Here is a 22,163-nt window from a genome sequence, read left to right as displayed (position 1 = left end):
GAATATAAGGCCTACTGCTACAATATTCAGAACATCTGCATTCAAACGTTGTCATGGTTACGGCCTGAGAAAGGATAAACTTAATTTCAGTCCTATTGGTTAACATTTTGTTATTTACTTCCATTTATATCCTATCTGGACGAGAAAAGTGTTTGCGTTTATCGTGATATACAAAAATACGAATGAATACAGGCTTTCCTCACCCTTGAGCTAGCATTTGGGAAGTATTCATCAAACCACTCGGAACCAATAAACTGACTGATGAAGACTGGGAGTGGCGTGGGTGGTCGCGGGGGTGACGGAGGGGGTGGAGGAGGGGAAGGGGACTTAGGTTCGGGAGAAGGTTGCTTCTCCTCTACCACTGGCACTACAGGCTCGGGTACTACTGGTGGAGGGGTACCCTTTGGCTCTTCCACAGGCTCCTGGGGTTGGACCTCTGGTTCTGGTGTTGGTTCCTCAGGAGGGATCTCTTTAGGTGACGGAGAGCGGGTGAGATCGATGTTGAATTTATCCGCAAGCGATGACTTGGGAGACATTTCCAACTCCAGGGAAATCTCCGAGGGTTCCCTGTCTTGATTCTGAAACGAAATGGACAAAGATTTCTAGGAGCTAGGTTTCTACAAGAACCTCTGAAGAAAATTCTCAGATTTAAATACAGTGCATTCGTTTATGGTCACTGAAACATTAATTTTGGTATTTACAGCTTGTATACAGTACGATCACATTCTTCATCTAGCTGTGCCAATCATCTTTACTGGCACTTCCTTTATATTTTCTTTGGCCAGAATTTCCGATGGTGCGTCTAAAATGATATTGGTCAAGAGTGAGAGTAACCTTCATAAGAAGGTCAAATACTGTAGTCCAATATCAATACATCGGTTGTCATGAAAAAAAAAATTAAATGATATACAAAAAAAAAACTGTATTGCAAAGTTCCATTTTTGACAGAATCATCCAAGTGTGTTGATGTTCATCCTAAACAGAGGCATCCACTAGCTGAATAATTAAAATTCTTTTTCAAGGCATTTCACCTCCCACATTTTCCTTCCCAAAAACCTCCCTACTCCCCTAAACAGTAAGAGAAAACAAATTACATAAAGACAGATTGTATCATAGGATGCTGTTCCTATGACTTTTTTTTTCAATTTAGGTCATATTGTGGTCAATTGAGGTCATACTGACATAAACCTATTGTTGTTCTGTACCTGTGATGATGTATCCTCCTTGGGTAGCTCAATGTCCTGATAGCATGTAAAATGTTGAAATCTAGTTAGTCAGACGGTAATTAGCAGGGTTTAAGGTAAAAAGTGACTTATTCACAGCAAGAATCAGAGCCAAGTGGACTTACCAATCCTCCCTCCCACCCCCCCCCATTCTGTCCTCATCAACAATTAAAGGTTTGCACAGGGTGAAGAAAAATTCAACTTCTGCTTCAAACTTTACGAGTGAAAAGGAAGTTACTGATTAGATGAAAAAGTAGTAAATCCAAAACAAAAACAACATGAAATAAAATAAGCATTAATGTAAGTAGGAGCTGAAGTCATTAACAAGAAACAGGACAAAGTTAACTTTAAATTCATTAATCTCTCCGAATTATTTTGCTGCCAATTGCAGACCTTGAAGAAAAGAAATATTTCTTTACTTTTCGAGAATTACTGAAGATTTTTTATTCAAAACTTCAATAGGCTGATAATGGACATCTTTAAGTCACTGTCCCCGAGGAATAACAGAAAAGGTTTGGAATTATAACTCCATAATTTTTCTTTGGAAATTAAAACTTCTTACACTTCTTTCAGAAAGCAATCATTGGTTTCAGTTAAGCTTTCAATAAGTAAGTAAAAAAGAAGAAATATTCACTTAATAGTTGTAGAAAGGCATAACAAAATGTCAAGGAAATTAGGATTAATATTTAATTTCAAAGTACGGTGGAATTGGTTGCAATTAGAATGACGACATGAAAACAACTGCAATGCAAGGTATGTTACATCTTAGGGTCAGCAATGTAAATCACCATTGGTACTGGTAGCCACATGTTGTACTATTAAAGGACCACATGAAACAAAACTAAGTTTTGCTGTACTGTAGACATAAATCAGACAGTCTTTACTCCAAATAAGCCCCAACATCTGTTCTATTTTGAAGGAACCATTTTGAAGTCAGAATGCCAAAACACATCCACCAGGAAAATCTCCAGCAGGCATAGTAAACTTTGCAGTTTAAATCCAATTTTTTGTCCTTGTTTTGGCACTGAATTAAAACAAAAAAGTATTAAACTTTTGGAGGCTATATATATGTATATCCATGTTAGATGGAAACATTGCTGTGGATTATCTCAATCCAAAGCAAGGAATGGTGAGCCATTGTAAATTATAATATGCCATGCAGGAAGACAAGATGTAATATTCCGAATGCTTTCTGCAGAGTTTCTCCTCTTGAACAGAAATACTAATGTTAGAAGCAACTGTTGGTCCTTGCACCGAGGTTAAGTTATTTCTTGGTGCATTAATACATTATCATGGAGTGTCTTAATTGTGGTTAGTCATATGTAATGGGTAAAGAGTTTGTGCACAAACAACAATAACATTAAGTGATTATTAAACATTATTTGGGGTTAGATGTGCCAAAAAAATTTTATGTAACAAAAAAAATGTGATGAAAATATGCATTGACGATACAATACAAGTAGTCGGTTTACCACAATAACAAGTAGCAATATAAGGAACAAAGGATTTAGGATGGCATGGTTAGGCCCTAAATCTAGTTGCAGGTTTCAGAGAGCATTGTAGATGTAGTGAGCAAAACACAGAGACACCATTGTTTCAGTAAACATTTGACCAAAGTGTCAAAGTAACTTTATATTTACTACTTTACTACTCTTTATTTACTATTTGCAGAGGAAAATTAACCTTTCAGATAAAACTTTTTGCCATTTTAGCTTTGCCAAAGAGTGATGCGGGGGAGGTGTGTGGAAGGCTAATTGAGAAGCAGAACAATACTTTCCATCCAATTTATCTATATTAACATGAATATATCTTTAATCTCTTCCTTTTTGAGCAAGAAAATTTTTACAAATAATTCAAGGACTGATGCTAACCTGTCCCGGTAGCGTAACAAGCAGGTCAAATCAAAGCACGAATTATTTCAGTACTGCAAAGATGATTTACTGAAGACTGTTTCTGCTAACTGACCAAACATTCATAGGAGCCATACTTTTAATGTAGCAAATTAGCATACAATAAACATATAATGTTATCGACTTCATGTAAGTAATATTTGGCTTATCTGATAGAGATGTTGTATTTCCATGCCATGATGAAACATATCTATTCTCAGATTAGTTCTAATTTTTTTTTTAATTACACATGCAATTATAATTTTGACTCATTTAGAAATGTATTGGGTTTAAATTACAATAATATGGTTGTTGTCATGCAGATTAGGTAATTTAGCCACAAAAACTGTAGTCTACAAGCTTTAAATTTTGATACATGAATCCACGTATCTCCCACTTAATGTTACAGCATGATGGTATACGGTAAATTCGCGATAGTGAGGGCATTAATGTTCCTTTAAAGGACATCCTTGATGACAATCTCACTGATTTTGCTGAGCTGTTTACTATCTTTCAGCAATGCAATTTCATTGACGGGTTGTAAATAGAGACAATTATACTTGTAAAGGTCGGGAGTCAAACCGAACAAAGCAAGGAAAAATTTACCTAACTTCACACATGCGTAGAAATTGACAGTATATATTCTGCTAAATAGTTGAAATTATCCACGAAAGTGTCTCAAAATGAAAAATTGATCAATGTTTCTTGATTTTCACTGTATGAAGTTTTGGTCATCTTCTTTAAGGCTTTGTAGATTAAACTTGTGATTGCCAGAATAGTTACAAGTTGACTAACGGACACAGCAACTACAGTGTCTATCAGTGCAACTACATATATATAACACAGTACCTGTAAGGGAATTTAGGGGAACCCGCAGAAATTACCGTATTCTACCATACCATCCCGTACTATCCCATACCATACTATCATTAGTTTATAATTGGACAAAACAATATATACAATATACCTCCTCCTCCTCATCCCAGACAAAGACTCGCTATCAGAAGGGAACAAGACAAAACCATCAAAAATAAACATTTAAGGATGGATTTTAAAGGAATCAAAAATACACATTTAATGAATGGATTTTAAAGGAAATCTCATATCATGAAATGATTGAAGGATTAGAAATTATTCTGTATTGCCTCAAGATAAGCTAGGATATGCTATAATTGGCATTACTGGTAGGCCATATCCAAATGTTACACAAGCATGATGTAATGCCAACTTCAAAGCATTGTTTTGAATCAGAGACATTTCATTTTCAAGAAGTCACATTTCAGTCTCTAGTTAAGAAGTCTCAAGTTAGGTAGTAACTTGTGGAGTCCGATCAGCATCTCTACAAATAATTTTTTGAAAATTCATAGCATGATGAAATTGAAGGCTATACAAGATGGGCTAGGAGGGCGCCATCATCTATAACTCAAGAACGAAATGCTGGTAAACTCCAGAACTATCATAATCACAGGGTTTCATTGGGGTTCCCTCTTGTAGTATAATGATGAAGTAACATGAAAAGCCAAGCAAATTTACAAATAAACCTCGCAGTAGTGGTAATTAAATAAACTGCTAAATAGGTGATTTTTGCTAAGAAACAAATTCAGGAGTAGCAACATTGTGCTAGCAAATGTACAATCACTATATGTAAGTATTTTATGATACACTTCCAGCTATAAACATTTTCATAAACTGCTATACTTTTAGAGTGTGTGCATACTGAAAACATTAAAAACATGAACAGGGCACATTCACCAAACTTCTGAATGACAAAAAAAATGTGAGAATATTTGCAAAATCTTGGGATCTTGAGAAGCAGAAGTGGATATGTAAAATGACAAAAAAAAAGAAGGAATGAAAAACCTATGATATTCTTCCAAGTCTACTGGCTTAAAATTATTATTAATTGTTATTATAGTTATTATTATTGAATTACATTTATATGGCACTTATTCTAAAAATAGGCTCTCAGTGCCTTACAAATAACAGAAACTTGATAAAGTAACAATGAAATTAAATGGACAAGACAATAGAAACTAAATAATCACCATTCGATCCACTCAATTTGGCTATAATTATGTGTATAATATGTTGGACATGTAATGGAAAAAAGATGTAAATTCCACCAATTAATGAATATATTTGTGACATTGATAATAAAAGAATATAAACTGAAAATACCTCTGGACTTTCCATGAATTGCTAAGCAAAGGAGAGAAAGATATCACATGTCACTTGAACACCAAGAAAAAAGCAAATGAAATAGAAGAAAATATCGCCCAAATGAGCACATTAAGGAACAAAATGTATAAAGGAAACATTCTTTGGATACAAATGAGTCAAGTATGTTACAATTCAAAACAATAAAGCAAACTCAAACATAGGAAACAAAACTGAAAAATTACAAACAATATCATTAGCTCTTCTAAATTGCAAGTAAAAAAATATGGAAAATACAAGTAAAGAGGTTTATTATGAAAGGAGGGAGGTAAAAACTCAAATTTTACCTCGAATCAATACAAGGTAAGCTTAAAATAGATCAATAGTTTGCAATCCTCGTGTCAACTCACCTTTTTTCGAGTGGCAATTTCTGCCAGTTGTGACTCTGTTAATTGTGGAGGTCTGTAAGGAGACTCTGTGGAGATCTTCCTCTCCTCTGGAGGCCAGAGTAATCGTAAGAGGATGGAGTTTGGAATGAATCCAGATGGATGAATCGGTGGATTGATTCCTCCTTCTTCACCCTCAACCTCCTCGTACCGTCGGCCACCTCCATTCCTTGCTTCTCTCTTCGGTGGACGGGGTCTTCGTGCGGTGGATAAAGGAGGGAAAAATCCGTTGGGTTCGATTTCGGGGACCCAAGGAGCTTCCGATTCCCCATCACTGTCGCCTCCGTCTGGGTTGAAGTCATCTTCGGCCGGTATGCGAGGCTTGTCTGTATGAAGATGCATGGAGTGCCAATAGCGCCTAAATGCATCGTTTTTTATCCTAGAGGAAGCAGAAGTGTCTCTGGGAGGAGGCTGCCACTTTGAAGAGTGGAGTTTCCCGTCTCGTAGTCGCTGTAACTCCATCTCTCTTTCGGCCAAAACGGCAAAAGCCTACAAAATCAGGAAGATATCAGAAAGGGGGTCAAATCAGGACATTGTTTAGGTTTACTTGTCACGCTATAAGGTAAATAGAGAATCATTAATACACAACGGAAACATATTCTGTAAATTACATTGATGAGTATCTAAACAGACGAAATGAAAAGTGAAAAAAGTGAAATATTTGTCAATATGGTTGATTATGAATGAAATTCATTATGGATGAAATTCAACGATAGTACACTCTCACAAATACAACCGAAAGTAAAAATATTACGTGGAAAGGACGAGTGGACGAGAGGGGGGGGGAGCTTGTAGCTGTCTGTCTAGAAAAACAAACAATGGTATCTTACCTCTTCCTTCACTTTCTTCTCTCGTGATAATTCTTCCGTCTCTTCTTTGGTTAATACATCGACAAAATTGTCAAATCTGGTAAAACATGAAAAAAAAAGCATTAGCACTAAACACTTCTTCCAGAGATTAATATATGTTAGGAAGAACCCTCATCAGCTAACTCAAGTTTACTGTACAGAGGTCATTCAATAATATGGAATGCCTTTTAATATATGAGGCAATGAAACAATCCGGTAATTTAAGAATCATTCTTTAAAAGTATAATTTGTGCAATAACAAGAAAACTCTGAACAATTTGAAAAGAAAAAACATTCATCTATAGATATTCATGAAAACTGAACGCTGAATGGGTTAGTAGCTGTCCTCACTTGAAAATGGATGAATGTGCAGTCTTGAGTCTTTTCTTGCCGAGAGGAGACAGCGCCCGGGAGAGATCTTCATCGTATGGGATGACGTCTTCACTCGAAGGAGGATGGAATATCATGGAGACCATCTTCCGTAGGAAAGGACGGGGAAGGTCTAGGAAATTCATCCAAAACAGCAAATATATGTCAAAGTAGAGATCATTGTTGCCAGAGTGATAATTGCCAAACCTATATCAGTACACTAGCCAAGCACTAATCCTGGAAAGTTTATCATTTTAGAATTGGCAAAGATATCACGTATATATTTGTTGTATTAAATTTCCATCTACTTCGAAACGTGGTTTGATCTGGCAACAACCGAGGAAGTCGACTTGACCGAATCGGGTGATTGTCTTGACTGAATTCACATCTCACTTTGGTGAATGAATGGCAAGGGTAAGCCTTATTGGCAACACAATTCACGACGGATTCAGACATTTTCAATTTCCAGTGAGCAGAACTAAAGACAACAAGATCAGTTACAACAAGAACAGTTTCTCTGTGAGACATCTGAGAAACCTACTCCCAGCTGTGACACAGACAAAATTGGTAGACAAATTTCACAATGCATTCTGGGATGGTATGAGAAAGCAATATTCACTATCACGATGTCTACAGAAGCCAAAAGCTATGAGTAATTATAAATTTTATTATTTTCTTCTGATAATCCTTTCCTCTAAAGTGAAATTTTGCCCAACATGGGAACTTTTAGATTTCAAAAGGATGAGTAGAATAATATATATTATGAAAATGACAGTTTACTCACAGCTGGTATGATCAATCCTATGTACATGATTTCCAATACCAACAAGCAGGTCGCCTCTGTCTGTACAGAAATTAAGACTATATGGTTCAGCATTCAACTTGATAGACCTAGAAAGAAGAAATAAAACAAATCATATCGTACACGTTTCAACTAAGAATTTATGTTGAGACTGATGTCATGAATGAATAGGTGAGCACTAGGTGTGAGGGGATGGGGTGTGGGCCAGATGCCCAATATTTACCTACATATTGCCTGTCCAACTTTACTGTGTTGTGTTTTTGTTTATTAGTTGTTTCCATTTATCTCTTCCTTACTCAGGTCAGCCCTTCTTGAGACACCTATTATAGGATGTATACTTTACTCTTCTTCACAATTTCATTGACTTGTTTATAGCAAACCATTGTACTTCCCGTGTATTCCAATGATATATCACACACCATATTCATTTCTGTTTACTCAAAAACACTAATAAATGAAACAAACCCTTCACCTGCTATGAACAAAAAAATCAACAACTCAACGTCAAATCCTTTCATTTTTATTTTTTTGACGAGACTTCTGATCACTTTTTTACCTGATAAGTCTGTTGTATTCATCCCATATCTTGATGGTCCCGTCCAGACTGGAGGAAGCGAAATACCGCATCCGTGGGTTACACGCCAATCCAGTAACCGTATCTATATGATCCTCGTCCGGGCTGTGGTCGTTACGACCTGAGAAACGTGAAACAAAGTGAGTTGACATTGTCCTGGACACTTAGTTTTTTTTGGGGGGGGGGGGAGAGGGGGGCTTTAACAAGGTTACGAATTAGAAATAAATACTAGAGAAAGTGTGGAAAGATATTGGCATCACTACTCTACTTTTGTGAAGCATCGCAAACAAACAAGTATTTTAGAGGTGAGAAAGGTAACTGCACACATTTACAAAGATTAAAGCAGCCATATCATTATGGCATACATATATGAAAGGAACTGTTCTAGTCTAATTCAGCAGATAATCCCATAAAAAAGTGATGGCTCCCCTAATGAACTGGTCAAGGCTTTTCACTTTCATTCATTTTGTATATTCATAAATATCATATGCTTAAACTTTGTTAAATACATCCCCTTACCCCACAAAATCTGCATAATTATGGTTTCCTTATACATTAAACAAGGTTGACATGACGATGATTGATGATAACTTGATTAAAATGGTTACTACTGTAGGTGGGGGTTACAACATAGAAAAAAAGGAATGTGTTTTGTCTAGCATATATGTCTCCCAGATGAACAAAATCCAATGTAAACATGTTTAAGATTATCCAGAAACACAGGAAATAAATTGGTGTTCAAATATTGTAGAGAAGTTTTGAGGTCTCTGAATGGTATGTTTCCTGTGTAAAAAACCTTGCTACACATGTTTGCCTTTGTATAGCAATACAACCATTTTGCATAGCATGTTGTGTAGTGTTTTTACCATGCAATTCAGCTCTATAAGGAAGTTAACAAAGTTTTCATAGTTTACATAGGACAGCAACATAGACAACAAATGTTTTCATTTTTTTATTTGATTCAATATCTTAGAAAAAAAAGCTTTTATGAAGAAAAATATTTATGCCGCGGAATATTCAGCACTTTTTTCAAAAACATTTTTGAACAATCACTTTGACTTACTTTTGGTCAGCAGGTTATAGTGTACTAAGCTATAGGTAACAGAGGAGGGGTCCTGAAATGCCACACAGAGGGTGTTCTTCATGACGGACATGTGGAGTGGGGTGTGAGCGCAGTAGATGGACATCAACGGAGCCAGGGACTCCTCTGCGAAGGGAAACACTCGCCAGATTTTGAGGACGTTATCTGGAAAAGGTATCATGCCAATTTACATATTTTTTGAAATAGACATAGCTACAATGAATTATACAAATTTACTGATTCTGATATGTAGGTGAGAAACTGTGGTCATTTTTGGGGAGTTGAATTTTGTGCTGAAAATCAATTTATTGATGGTGTGAGGAACTTCTTGGCTAATTAGATACACGATAACCACAACAGATTGAAGAAACAAACATTAGATTAAAGCTAAATATGGGTAAAAAAAATTTAGCACGGCAAGAAACATTGTCATATGACTGAGGAGACTTGTTTCATTGTCCAACACAAAAATAAGTGCTTCCAAGGAAGCATAAAGAGTTAGTGTTGCACTTTTAACACTTGTGAAACATTGCAGGAGTTGTTTGTTGTTATACCTCATGACTCACTAAACCCTTTATATCAATAATTCAGAAGATAGTTTTGTTTTGTCATAAAGCTGCATGAAAACCTTACAAACTTACAACAATGATACTGACTAACACAGCATGAATATTAATTTCATCTGATGAACAAATCTCCCCAGTAAACAAGACCTTCATTAAAGACCAATGTCTTTCCTATGTATTCACTGACATATCTACATTGAAGGCAATAATACATCTCGGTAATATGAATTTACATTTCAAATTAGACATTTTCATGTAAACATTTGCACCCTTTTGCTACGTCATCTTTTGAACAAATTAACTTGAAACACCTCCTATATCAAAACAGTTGATCACTGACAAAATATTTTTGGTTTGTTGTAATCATGTCAACTTACCAATCACTGAGCATAATAAAATACATAAAAGTCTTTAATTTATGGACTAAATTCAAACAAATTCTTTGGAACTGTTTTGGAGGCCGCCATTTTGGTTGCTTATTCCAATGATGCTAATGAACAGTTAACGTTCAGGTCAGCTGTGATATAATCCTTGTATAAAATGTAACTTTCTTAATTCCAACAGCCCATACGTCGAAGCGCCATTCCCACTCGTAGTGATGCAGAGAGAACGATGTCTCCAGAAGAACTGTGCGCATGTTCATACTGTCACACATAAATAAGAAAACATCAGCAAGGATTGTTCTTTTGAATCTGTCGTTTCCATAGACTAGTTGGCTGGATTTTGCATCATACAAAAATATTACAAGCTTTATATAACTTAGTCTCACATCTCTCAGAGAAGGATCAAGAAATATAATAATCCTTGTAACATATAAAGGTATGGACTAGTTTTATTCCTAGACTCATCTATGACTGTACCTTCAATTTCATGAAAAATTGAATCACAAAACAACTTATCAGGCGAACCTGTGACTCGGAAATCACATGAAACGTATTAACTTTCTCGATTTGGTTACAAATTTCTCTTTTAAAGACAAAAAATTAATTAGAATCATACCAGAAACTAAACAATGTTAAGAAATTATTTATTAGTCAAAAAATTAGTAACAAATAATAATTCATCCTTACCATCCATCATTCCAAAGTCTAAGTATGCATGTAAAATGAATATTCATAGATGAGTTTAAAACAATCCATAATAAAATGAACTAGCAAGATAAGAAATTGACAAATGAACAAAACAATTTGCTATTTTCATAATTATCTGGCAAGGTCATCAGGTATTGGAGCTTATAAAGCTCAATATGATTAACCCAATTCATATCAGATTTATTATGAAACCTTATTTAGTTCTGTTTAGTTAAGTTAATTTCCTTATAGAAAATAGATACATAGGTATATTGACAGATATAAATCTTTCCCAGGAGATGACTACACACAATAAGTTGCTCAATTATAACAACAATATATATATTTGTATTTTATGTTATGTAATGCATGATGTAAATATATATATTAATTTTTATAAACATATTTCCTATGGTTAAGAGTCACTGACAATCTAGAACAGCGAGGAAACTCCCAGTCTCTACCAGGATGGAAACCTGCCTCTTCCCCACTGGCAACCCCCCCCCCCACCCCCAATCCCAACTACACCCCTCTGTTTGTGGTTACCCAAACCTGCTGAACTATGGACACTAAATGTTATTATCATCATTATTATTATTATTATTATCATTATTAAATGTTGTCTACCATAGTTCAAAACCAATAAAGTAAGGACATCATTTCACAAAAATTGAAATATAATCAGAGATATTTTAACTCTTACCCATTCCTGATGTAATCAGCTGATCATTCTTGGGATTTGCGACAATCCCCAGGACACCTTTCAAGCCGTGTGCCTAAACCGAGAAAATAAAATGGAACTCTAGGTGAAAAATAACCTTTCATATAACTCTACATGTGAAACTATTTGATATGATACATTGCTCCAGTGTTTTGCCGATAAATGGATTCACATGAAACATTTTTAAAACCACTATGACTCTTTATACATTACTGCATGTGTTCCTATGTAACACTCAGATTATACAACAACAACAAAATCAGCAGCATTTTAGATTAACGAAACCAAGAGGCCGACTCACGTCTGTCTTGTATAAAGTAGTAAGGGTTTTCCAATCCAGCACCGAGATGCAACCGTCCTTCCTTCCCGCTATCAGTAAAGTACGATCTTTGGACTGGATCTTGCCTTGTTGAGCAGACTTGGTTGCCTTTAGTGATTTCATGATGCCCTTCCACGAATCATTCTGTAAGGTGGACTGGACGACATACTCGTACAGGCATATACAGTTTATGGTCTCCTTGTCCGACGCCAGCTTTGTGTTCACACGGTGAACTATTCGACAAGGGTTGGTGCTCGCATCTGCTCTCAGGATATCTCCATTTCTTAGAGCAACAAAGAGGATTTCTAATAGAAAGAAATTGAAGATTAACAGTATAATGAATTCCCGTATAACTTTAACAAACTTTACTACACGGAAACATGCACTATTTTCCACCAATCTGTGGTATGTAGAAATATTTCTCATTTTAAGACCATGATATTTCAGTTTATGGATGAGAGATTAACAAAAGAATCAAGAATTTTATGCATTGTCACCTGAGCTTTTTTTTTTCTTATCATTTTTGTATTGTTTTAATGGCACTAATTTTCTTCATAAGTTTCAAAAGATTAGTGGAAAAGCAGGTTCCAATCTTTTAAATAATTTTTGCTAAATTACTACTTATATATTTTTATTATTTATTTTGTAATATAAGCACAAAATTGAGAGATCTAGAACAATAGTTAAAGCTTCTGACCTAAACAGCTCAGTCCAAATTTATGCCAAATGGTCTAGAATGGGACAAAAAGTACTTTGCATTGTAGAAGTATTATGCTGAGTCTCCAAAGGAGATATTTTTTAAATATTAATTAACAACATTCACATCTCTTGAATGGCCATATTTACTGAATACCTATCTCGTTACACATGAAACCAAAACAGCTGTAAATTTATTGTTTTTGTTTCTTCTTGTCAAATTATCTCAATTGGTCCAATAGAAAATTAACCAATAGTTTTTAGTTAAGATTTATCAGTTTGAAAGGTAAATATTGTAACCAATGAAGATTTGAAAGAAAAAATCAAAATATGATTATCTAACCTTGAGCAGAGGCGTAAGCTGCATCGACTACTTGCTTCCCGCTGCCGGCGATGAACGATGTGATGACATCACCGGTACCAGGGGTAACTATCCGGACCGTACCATTACGGGATGTACACATTACTCTGGTAGGGACCTAACAGCAACAACCACAAAATTGTACAGAAAATTCATGAATTTTATGACATTAAACCAGTAAATTGGCAACCTATTTTCTAAGTCAGTCCATCTGTGTAAAAAAAATCACAAAATATGCAAGCACAGTATATTCCAAGAGAGTTTTAGTTTCTTCAATTTTTACAAGTAAGTGGAAATAAGAAAATACTGATCAAGTCAGTTAAGTTCATCGAGTCATTCAAGTGAAGATTTTAAGTTTTGCAAAGGAATAGTAAGGTTTACTTACATCAGGGTGGTTCGTTGTCTTTATCTGTACCACCTTACTCCTGTCAAAATAAATGCAAATTTTGGATGCAAGATTTGTCACAAAGTACTGAAGATTGTTTATTTTGAAGATTGAAGATTGATTTGTAAGTCTATTGAAAACATGTTGGAAAACACAGGGCAATCTGTAACATGTTGATAAATCATTTCAAGAGTTGCAAGGATATTGGAGGTAAGAGAGTGACAGGTTTCCACATTACACTTATCAAAGTTAAGAGTACATAACTTGCGAGGAGACAGGTGTCATCAACAAAGGTGGAAATAAAAATCTATAAATGGTGGAAATATACCCAGATAAACAGACTTGTAATGTGAGTACAACCACATGAGTATTGAGTACCAGTAAACTTCCCCTTTGTTATGAGTACAAGGCTCTCAGGATAAGATTGAGTACCTAAGTTGTGTGTTAGTATTTGTACAAGATTACAGGCCTTGAGTATTGAGTACCAGTAAACTTCCCCTTTGTTATGAGTACAAGGCTTTCAGGATAAGATTGAGTAGCTAAGATGTGTGTCAGTATCTGTACAGATTACAGGCCCTGAGTATTGAGTACAATTAAACTTCCCCTTTGTTATGAGTACAAGGCTCTCAGGATAAGATTGATTACCTAAGTTGTGTGTCAGTATCTGTACAGATTACAGGCCCTGAGTATTGAGTACAATTAAACTTCCCCTTTGTTATGAGTACAAGGCTCTCAGGATTAGATTGAGTACCTAAGTTGTGTGTCAGTATCTGTACAGATTACAGGCCCTGAGTATTGAGTACAATTAAACTTCCCCTTTGTTATGAGTACAAGGCTCTCAGGATTAGATTGAATACCTAAGTTGTGTGTCAGTATCTGTACAGATTACAGGCCCTGAGTATTGAGTACCAGTAAACTTCCCCTTTGTCATGAGTACAAGGCTCTCAGGATAAGATTGAGTATCTAAGTTTTGTGTTAGTATCTGTACAAGATTACAGGCCCTGAGTATTGAGTACAAGTGTTAAATCTACAGGAGTGAGTACGACAACAGGCAACTTTGCTGAGTATATGTGTACAAGTATGGACTTATATTGTAAGCCTTCCCCTGAAATGAGTCACCTTCCTGACTTGTATCAAACAGTGTTATGATATATTCTGCTAGACCATGAGAATATCTGTAAATCCAAACTTAACTCAGTCTAAAATTGCAGATGCTTATATTTTATTGGCCAAACGAAGGCTGTCATGGCAGTTACAGTATAAAATGGCATAGTTGCAATATGGTAATACAGGTAGTAAAATCCAGTCAAAAAGGCAGTCACTATTAAATATTTCAACTCTAACAACCTTGGAAACTGAAAAAAAAAACCAATGGTAAGTGGAGTGACGTATTACACTTACCCTATGGCTGTGAATAAATTGTGTATCTGTCGCAATCTCCAGAGATGAACTGTGTTGGCCGAGTAGGAATGAATGTTGTCATTATTCAAGACGGTTCCAAGACCTTCCACAGGATCATTTGTCTGAATACTTCAAAAGCAGGAAGAATAATCATGCTCTGACTTTTGGGCATTTCAAATCATACTTTGCGATAGACTTGCATGTGGAAACATGGCAGGGAAATGGGTAGAGCCTTTCCTTCAAGAGAAAATGCTTAGGCCTATGTTGAAAGTAGACCAACGGATTAAAAGACATAAAATGACCTGTTAGACAGAGAATGGTCATGTAAAGAAAGTAATTATAGATAGATTTAACTTGTCTCTGAAGATCCTGCTGGGATCAAAAAAATAATTTTACCTACACCTTTGTCTAAAAGCAAAGACTTGGCAGATTAGATTCAGACATGTAAAAAACATAATAATATTTGTAAAAATGAAACTTTTCAATGAAGGGATTAAGGGATCTGTGAAACAATTTTTTTTTTTTTTCAGATTTGCTCAATTTACCATTTCTGTACTGTCCCTAAACCCATCTCACCCCTTTCACCCCCCCCCCCCTCTCTATCTCTCCTAGCTCACCTTTCAATTACTGTCTGAAATTTCATGATATACCACTTTTAAGGGGCCAACCAGTATGCCACTACAAAAAGCTAAATTTTTTAAGGAAGAATGAGCAAAAGTCTCTACAAATAATTCCTAGTTATTGATTAATTAGTCTCCCTTTTGTGTCATTCAGCCACAGCTGTTAGCAACAAAAATCTACTCACAGGTCAACTTCATCATAGGTCTCCATACTCCATACACGTATGGTACAATCCTCAGAGCCAGACATGATAGATGGGCCGTATGGAAATATGGCTAGAGCGGTGACTGGGCCCCTGTGGCCAACAAAGACCAGGCGAAGGTCCCATCCGTCATCCCAAACTTTGATAGACCCATCCCGGGCCCCGGTGATGAGATACTTCAACGGGTTAAAGAATAAAATGCTACAAAGGGAACAATGAACAAAATTAACAATAGATTTTAATTTGCTCCTTTTTTTTGTCGTCATTACATAGATTTCAGGGGTCAAATTCACACTTATCAAGACATTTTCATCAGACGTTACACTGATTTTATCAGCGACTTGTCTCCTGGTTAAAGAAGTGACCTTAGCATGAATGAGGAGACAATTTTTTGCACCACTAGCAAAACATCTATCTCTTCTAAATTTTGTATTAACTGTTTTATAAATTTGTAATATTCTTCATGTGATAAATACCTTATAAGTACAATATCCAGAGAGATTTAACCAATGATATTTTGTTAATTATCTGCCATGTTACTATCACTTTCATAAAAAATTTCATATATCATGGCAATAAATCATCCTTTCATGATCGACATTATGCCTTATATTGATGCACAAAGGAATATCAACAGAAATAATTCCCTTCTGCCGATGATTAAACGCTTGAATTATTTAACATTATAATGCTTTTTTCTCCAAACGACATTATAAACTCACCACGATATATTCCTAACATGCAGGTTCTTCCTGTATGACAACACTGTACCCTCGAATAGGTTTACCACGGCTACGTTTGAGTCGCAAGCCACAAAGCACCTCTGGGTTCTGCTAGCTGTTTCTTCCAGAGCGATCAACCAGTAGTTATCATTGGCTGGAAGACCCTCTGTCGTTATCTTCTTCTGGATGAGATGTTTGGCACCGTAGCGAAAACACCAGGACTGTAAATAAACCAAAACAATATTAACAAACTGTTTTTATCTGCTGCCAAAAAGCCTGTGTAGATAATATAAACGTTTGAGTGCCTGACATCCCATCCAAGATGGATCTTCTTCAGAGGGTGGCATGCAACAAAAGCAGGTTGAAATGGGAGGTTAAGGAAATGAATGGAGGGGTAGTATGTATGGGGAAGGGGGGGACTGGTGGTGAGTAGACAGATCTCCTGCTACCATTCATCTCACGGCCTCATGTCTGTCTAATTTTACTCGATATCATCGATCCATAGTAAATTACCTTGTCTGTTCATCTGTCCATTTTTGAGTCTTGTGTTACGAGTCTGATATTGTCTCAGGCTGACCCTGTTGAAGCTGATACTGTTAGCATCAAACCATCAGTCCCTCTAACTTACATATATGTTGTAAAGAGGACAGGAAGGGATTGTCAGAAAAGTGGAATAGACTTACCAAGACATGTCCCTGACCTGCACTGACGATTTCACCCTGATGGTCGTTATACGCGACACAGGAAATCTTGAACGGAGATTTAGCTTCCGATATCAACTCAAAATCATCTTGAAATACCTGAAAGGGAGAAAATGTTACATATATCTCTTTCAAAGATTTTTAAGTAGGTCACACTTAACAGTCCTTTCTGAGTTACTTTGGTAACCTCTGCTAAGAAATGAAAGATTACTAAACATGAAGACCAACAGGATATTTAGATGACATCATTTATAACTTAGAAATAAAATAAACTAAAAAAGAACAGAATACATCCTAGAAAAAATTATTAACATACAAAACCTGTGGTGAGAAGGCTCATCCTCACTACTGTGCTTACTTGTTTCAAAAATTGTGATGACTTATTTGTTTTTTAAACTACAGTTTATTTGCTACTGCCATTGTCATATGCTCTTCTCGGCTGCATTTATTCTCTTTTCTAATTTTTTTTATTTTATACAGTATATATAACTATATTTTGTTTTGCTGCAAAAACATGAATTGTGTGCAACTACCATTACAGGGTGGTTGGATATCAGATTCAGATAATCCAGTAAACATCCAAGATGAGAGAGGTCTGGATAATGCAGTATCCGGAAAAAAGACTTCTGGATATTCCTTTATCTGGATAAGTAAAGTCCAGATATTCCAGTTTTTGCTGTCTTTGCCTTTTCAGCTGTTATATTCCTTCAACCTAATATATACATTGAATCTTTTCAAGTTGAAAGCCAAACTTTGATGATGTATGTATTTCAGATCCTCCTGCAAGCAGGAAATCGCGAAGAAGCCATCATTGGCTTATCAAAGCCGCAAGCTGACCAAGTCAGTGTGTTAGATTCATAAGTCCTGATATTCCAGTTTTTATTTTCTCTGCCGTTATAGCTGTTTTAACAGTTTCACATAGCTATCAAATTCCTGTACGATATGGTAAGTATTAAAATGAAACGTTGCTTACTTTTAAGTACTCTTCATCATCTATCCATCCGACGTATCTCTTTGCACTTCTGGCATAGAGCAGTTTATCTACGTGTTCCTCCGGTTCGATTCTGTCCTTGTACCTTCCATCCAGGTAGAAGATGTTGAATCCTTGATTATTAATCGTCAAATATTCCTGTGAATGAAAAAAAAATGTATGACTCTTAAATATGTGCCGTTGTTCTAATCCAAACAAATGTTTCATCCATCCCCTCCCACTATCCCCGCCTTCTTTCCCTCTAGCTTCCCTCTCCTCTTCGTCCTTGCACTGATTGAAACAAAATTTTAAAAGCGATATGAAAGAAGCCTCTCATTTATGATCTAAGTCTGTTATGGTCGACCAAACTAAAATAAAATTCTGATCCCTCCTCTACTCACAGCTTTTTCTGAATTGTACAGCACACTTCTGATTGGGTCTAGATGGTTTATCTTCCTGAGATGGTGGACTCCATGAGCGATTTGTATGTCCCTGGCATCGGCTTTGGCAACCAGCTTTGAGGTTTCCCTTATCGACTCTCGCAAGACACGCCAAAAGAACTGAGCCTTGGTTTCATCATCACGTTGGCCGGGTCTGCGTTCCCTTTCCTTCAGTAACTTTGCCACCAGCTCACTCATGTTGAATTGTTCTCCTGCAGAACTGTCTACAGTATCATAATATGAGGACAAAGGTAGAGAGTAAATATATACATAGATAGTGATTAACAATTCACTAAATTCAAATAGCTCAATTAATTCATAACATGTGTACACATTAAGTTCTAGTTTTTCTATATAGAGGACTATTGTGCACCTCCATCCATATCTGTGTTTGTTATGAAAGGCATTTGCTATTTTAATGTAATAGTGTGACCAAACTAATTGAATAGACAAGTTTATAAATATCAATATTGAGATAGAAAGCTTCCACTTCAATAAAGCTATACATTAATGCAAGAAGAAACATTACGCTAAAACCGAGCATGACGGTACAAAAATTCAGTTAAGATTACTGCCTTGCTTATTGTCATGTCACAAGGAAAACTTTTGTGTGGTGGAAAGAACAAGTATATTTCTTCCTGATTCACTGAGATTTTGAAAAAAAGGTGACAATTTGGGTTAGGCTATTGTGGGTTGTGTGTTACCTAGCCTAAGCTATCCTGCTACTGTAAGCCTATCACATGAATTTTACAAACAGGCCCAACTTAATTTAGGAGGACCTGCCACATGCACAGCCTCACTAGTCCTTGCTTAATAATAATTTAATAATCAGCATTTATTTATTAAGACCCTGGCATAAACTCATGTTACAGAAGTGCACAAATCAACTGTAATACGTAGTATTTGTAGCAGAATGGTATGCTGTAAAGAAGACTTCCCTTCACTTTGTAATATTTATGTGAAGAAACAAATAAATGAAATGAAACTTGTACTTAGTCTTACTCGTACTATAGTAGGTTTTGAAAATATGTATCAAATGGACAATTTCGCAGAATAGATAGCCTACGTATAATGAGTAATAATAACATATCATTTCATGAGAAGTCATCCCGCTATTAACTTAACATTTCCTCCGAGACCTTGGACGGAAAAGCTTACCTTCCACTACGAATTTGTCTCACTGCATATTTTTACAAGAAACACACACACTGATTAAACATTTTCTATAAATAACGGAGGCAAATTTCCCATAGATGTTGGCGACATTGGCAACAACATTCTAACAGCAGTTGAAGTCCAAGTTTGTGTACGATCTCCATGGAACTAAGAGGGCGCTATTTCAAATCTGTGCCTTAGATTTTATACATACAAAATCTAAGATTCAGTTTAGATTTGGCAGGATGCTAGAGAGGGGCAGGAAAAAAAGAATGGACACATTGTTCAGCTTGATTTCACGAAAATGACACAAAATGTTGATTAAGCTAGTAACACTATATATCTTTTTCTTCCTCCGTTTTATTTTGTGTGTGTAAATATAGCTTTTTGAATGTTCCCCTGACATAAAGGAAAATGTCCCCCCCCCCCAAAGGAACAGGGCACAGCGCGAGCAACATCCTCCGTACCGCCTCCCATTTTTCACTGAAGTGGGATAATAGTATCACCCTTCCCTCAAAGCCGTATGTATATGCCTCTGCAGTTTGCACCCCTCCCAACCATTTTCTAACAACAATGGATGCACTCGGCACCACAATACTATCTGGACCATTCAGCTGAATCGCCTAATATAGCTAGATCGAGTGCCAGGAAATTATAATGATCAAGTTTTGTTTAGTACCGGTTACCATTGGCGTACGTAGGAGTCGGGGATGGGGGGGGGGGGGTGTGGGCCGGCAGCAGCCCCCAACCAATTTTTTTTGTGAAAATTCGGGCACCTATACTGAAAGAAAAATAAATTGCAATGTGTTTTTCAAAGGTTAAACTTATATAATTATTTTCATTGTTATAGTAATGACTTGCCCAAAAATGATAACTAGTAATATGGAAGGGTTATAACACGGCAAATGTTTGTATGTAATTGGCATGCGATGTATCGATGCAGCCTATATGTACATGAACATGGTGTTGAACGCGCGAGAAAAAAAAATGGTTACGAGTTCGGCAAGTCGTTCCACCCCGCCCCTCCACCCAATCAAATTGGGCTCCTGCGCCTATGCCTCGGTTAACTCATCAATTTGTCGAATTCTCAATTTGCTGATAGCAACATCAGGCTACAACATGAAATTTCGAAAATTTGTTTATATATAAACCGATCGTCATTTAAAGTTAAAAGGCCACAACAACTTCGGTAAATAGACGAAATAAAGTCGATATTAACTCGAATGGTCGATAATTTGTTTGGAAACATGAGAAAGCTTGATGTACTTACAAAGCCCAAGCTTTAATGAGAAGGGATTTTAGGGGAACAAGACAAAATTTCAAAGATTTCGCTAAATTAAAGCGGGAACAGTCCACATAGGCGGAACTTGAAAACTCGTGTCGAAATCCTTCGATGAACGGTCGATATTTCGGTTGGAATAAAACGCGAAATTTCGGTAACAAAAGTCGAAATATTAATTAACCGCTGTAGCTTCTTTCGGGTCGAGTAAACATTCTGAAATAAAATGTAGACGTTCCCAAGGTTCCATCTGGGCCACAGTAGCGCCTACAAAATTCTCATGAGGGTACGTGATCTTCATAACCTGCATGCAGAGCCGTATGGCAAGCCGTTTTACTTTTTATTCAATATTTAATGATATCTTTAATTATTTGATGATATCATTAAATCAATTGTTGATATCAAGATTTCGAATTGTTGATATCATTAAATCAATTAATGATATCACTAATTCAGTTCATTTCTTGTTATCAATAATTCATTTAATGATATCATTAAATGAATTAGTGATATCAAGAAATGATTTAAAGATATCTTTAAATGTATTTGTGATATGTACATATCACTAATTCGAATTGGTGATATGTACATATCACTAATTCGATTTAATGATATCAACAAATATGACGTCATATTTACTGATATCACTAATTCGAATTAGTGATATGTACATATCACTAATTCGATTTCATGATATCAACAAATATGACGTCATATTTACTGATATCACTAATTCGAATTAGTGATATGTACATATCACTAATTCGATTTCATGATATCAACAAATATGACGTCATATTTACTGATATCACTAATTCGAATTAGTGATATGTACATATCATTAATTCGAATTAGTGATATGTACATATCATTAATTCGAATTAGTGATATCATCAAATATGACGTCATATTTACTGATATCACTAATTCGAATTAATGATATGTACATATCACTAATTCGATTTAATGATATCAACAATTATGACGTACATATCAAGAATTTGGCCATATTTAATGATATCATCAAATATGGCTGCGATATGTCTGTTTATACGGCGTAGTCTCAGTAACTCATCCGTACATAGGCCTTATGGAACTAAGCTGGTGGTAGTTGGTATGGGTCTAGTGCAGTGCAGTATACATTACATTAGTTATTCGGTAGGCT

At 35.9% G+C, this 22,163-nt stretch overlaps 1 protein-coding gene across 14 annotated transcripts in view; it reads right to left on the bottom strand.

Annotated features, from left to right (window-relative positions):
• LOC139965505 (WD repeat-containing protein 97-like) overlaps positions 1-19,876 on the bottom strand; it is a 36,237-nt gene extending 16,361 nt beyond the window's left edge. For 8 of the 14 annotated variants that reach the window (XM_071967918.1, XM_071967920.1, XM_071967921.1 and 5 more), the window contains exons 1-22: positions 19,723-19,876; positions 18,526-18,788; positions 18,128-18,283; positions 17,137-17,253; positions 16,454-16,674; positions 15,714-15,932; positions 14,909-15,037; positions 13,508-13,547; positions 13,105-13,240; positions 12,048-12,370; positions 11,729-11,801; positions 11,026-11,043; positions 9,372-9,554; positions 8,291-8,429; positions 7,717-7,823; positions 6,915-7,065; positions 6,546-6,621; positions 5,680-6,204; positions 5,291-5,311; positions 4,080-4,109; positions 1,206-1,241; positions 204-578 (exon numbers count right to left, since the gene is read on the bottom strand). In XM_071967918.1, coding sequence (XP_071824019.1) covers positions 204-578; positions 1,206-1,241; positions 4,080-4,109; positions 5,291-5,311; positions 5,680-6,204; positions 6,546-6,621; positions 6,915-7,065; positions 7,717-7,823; positions 8,291-8,429; positions 9,372-9,554; positions 11,026-11,043; positions 11,729-11,801; positions 12,048-12,370; positions 13,105-13,240; positions 13,508-13,547; positions 14,909-15,037; positions 15,714-15,932; positions 16,454-16,674; positions 17,137-17,253; positions 18,128-18,283; positions 18,526-18,762 — 3,312 coding nt within the window. In that variant the 5' untranslated portion in view covers positions 18,763-18,788; positions 19,723-19,876. The remainder of the gene's footprint in view (positions 1-203; positions 579-1,205; positions 1,242-4,079; positions 4,110-5,290; positions 5,312-5,679; positions 6,205-6,545; positions 6,622-6,914; positions 7,066-7,716; positions 7,824-8,290; positions 8,430-9,371; positions 9,555-11,025; positions 11,044-11,728; positions 11,802-12,047; positions 12,371-13,104; positions 13,241-13,507; positions 13,548-14,908; positions 15,038-15,713; positions 15,933-16,453; positions 16,675-17,136; positions 17,254-18,127; positions 18,284-18,525; positions 18,789-19,722) is intronic. The other 6 variants (XM_071967919.1, XM_071967932.1, XM_071967924.1 and 3 more) reach the window with 5 other exon arrangements.
• Between the last annotated feature and the right edge of the window lie 2,287 nt (positions 19,877-22,163).

The sequence above is a fragment of the Apostichopus japonicus genome, chromosome 3, assembly GCF_037975245.1.
Source record: "Apostichopus japonicus isolate 1M-3 chromosome 3, ASM3797524v1, whole genome shotgun sequence".
Taxonomy (NCBI): domain Eukaryota; kingdom Metazoa; phylum Echinodermata; class Holothuroidea; order Aspidochirotida; family Stichopodidae; genus Apostichopus; species Apostichopus japonicus.
The sequence above is the reverse complement of the archived record's forward strand: the minus strand, read 5'-3'. Positions and strand labels throughout refer to the sequence as shown.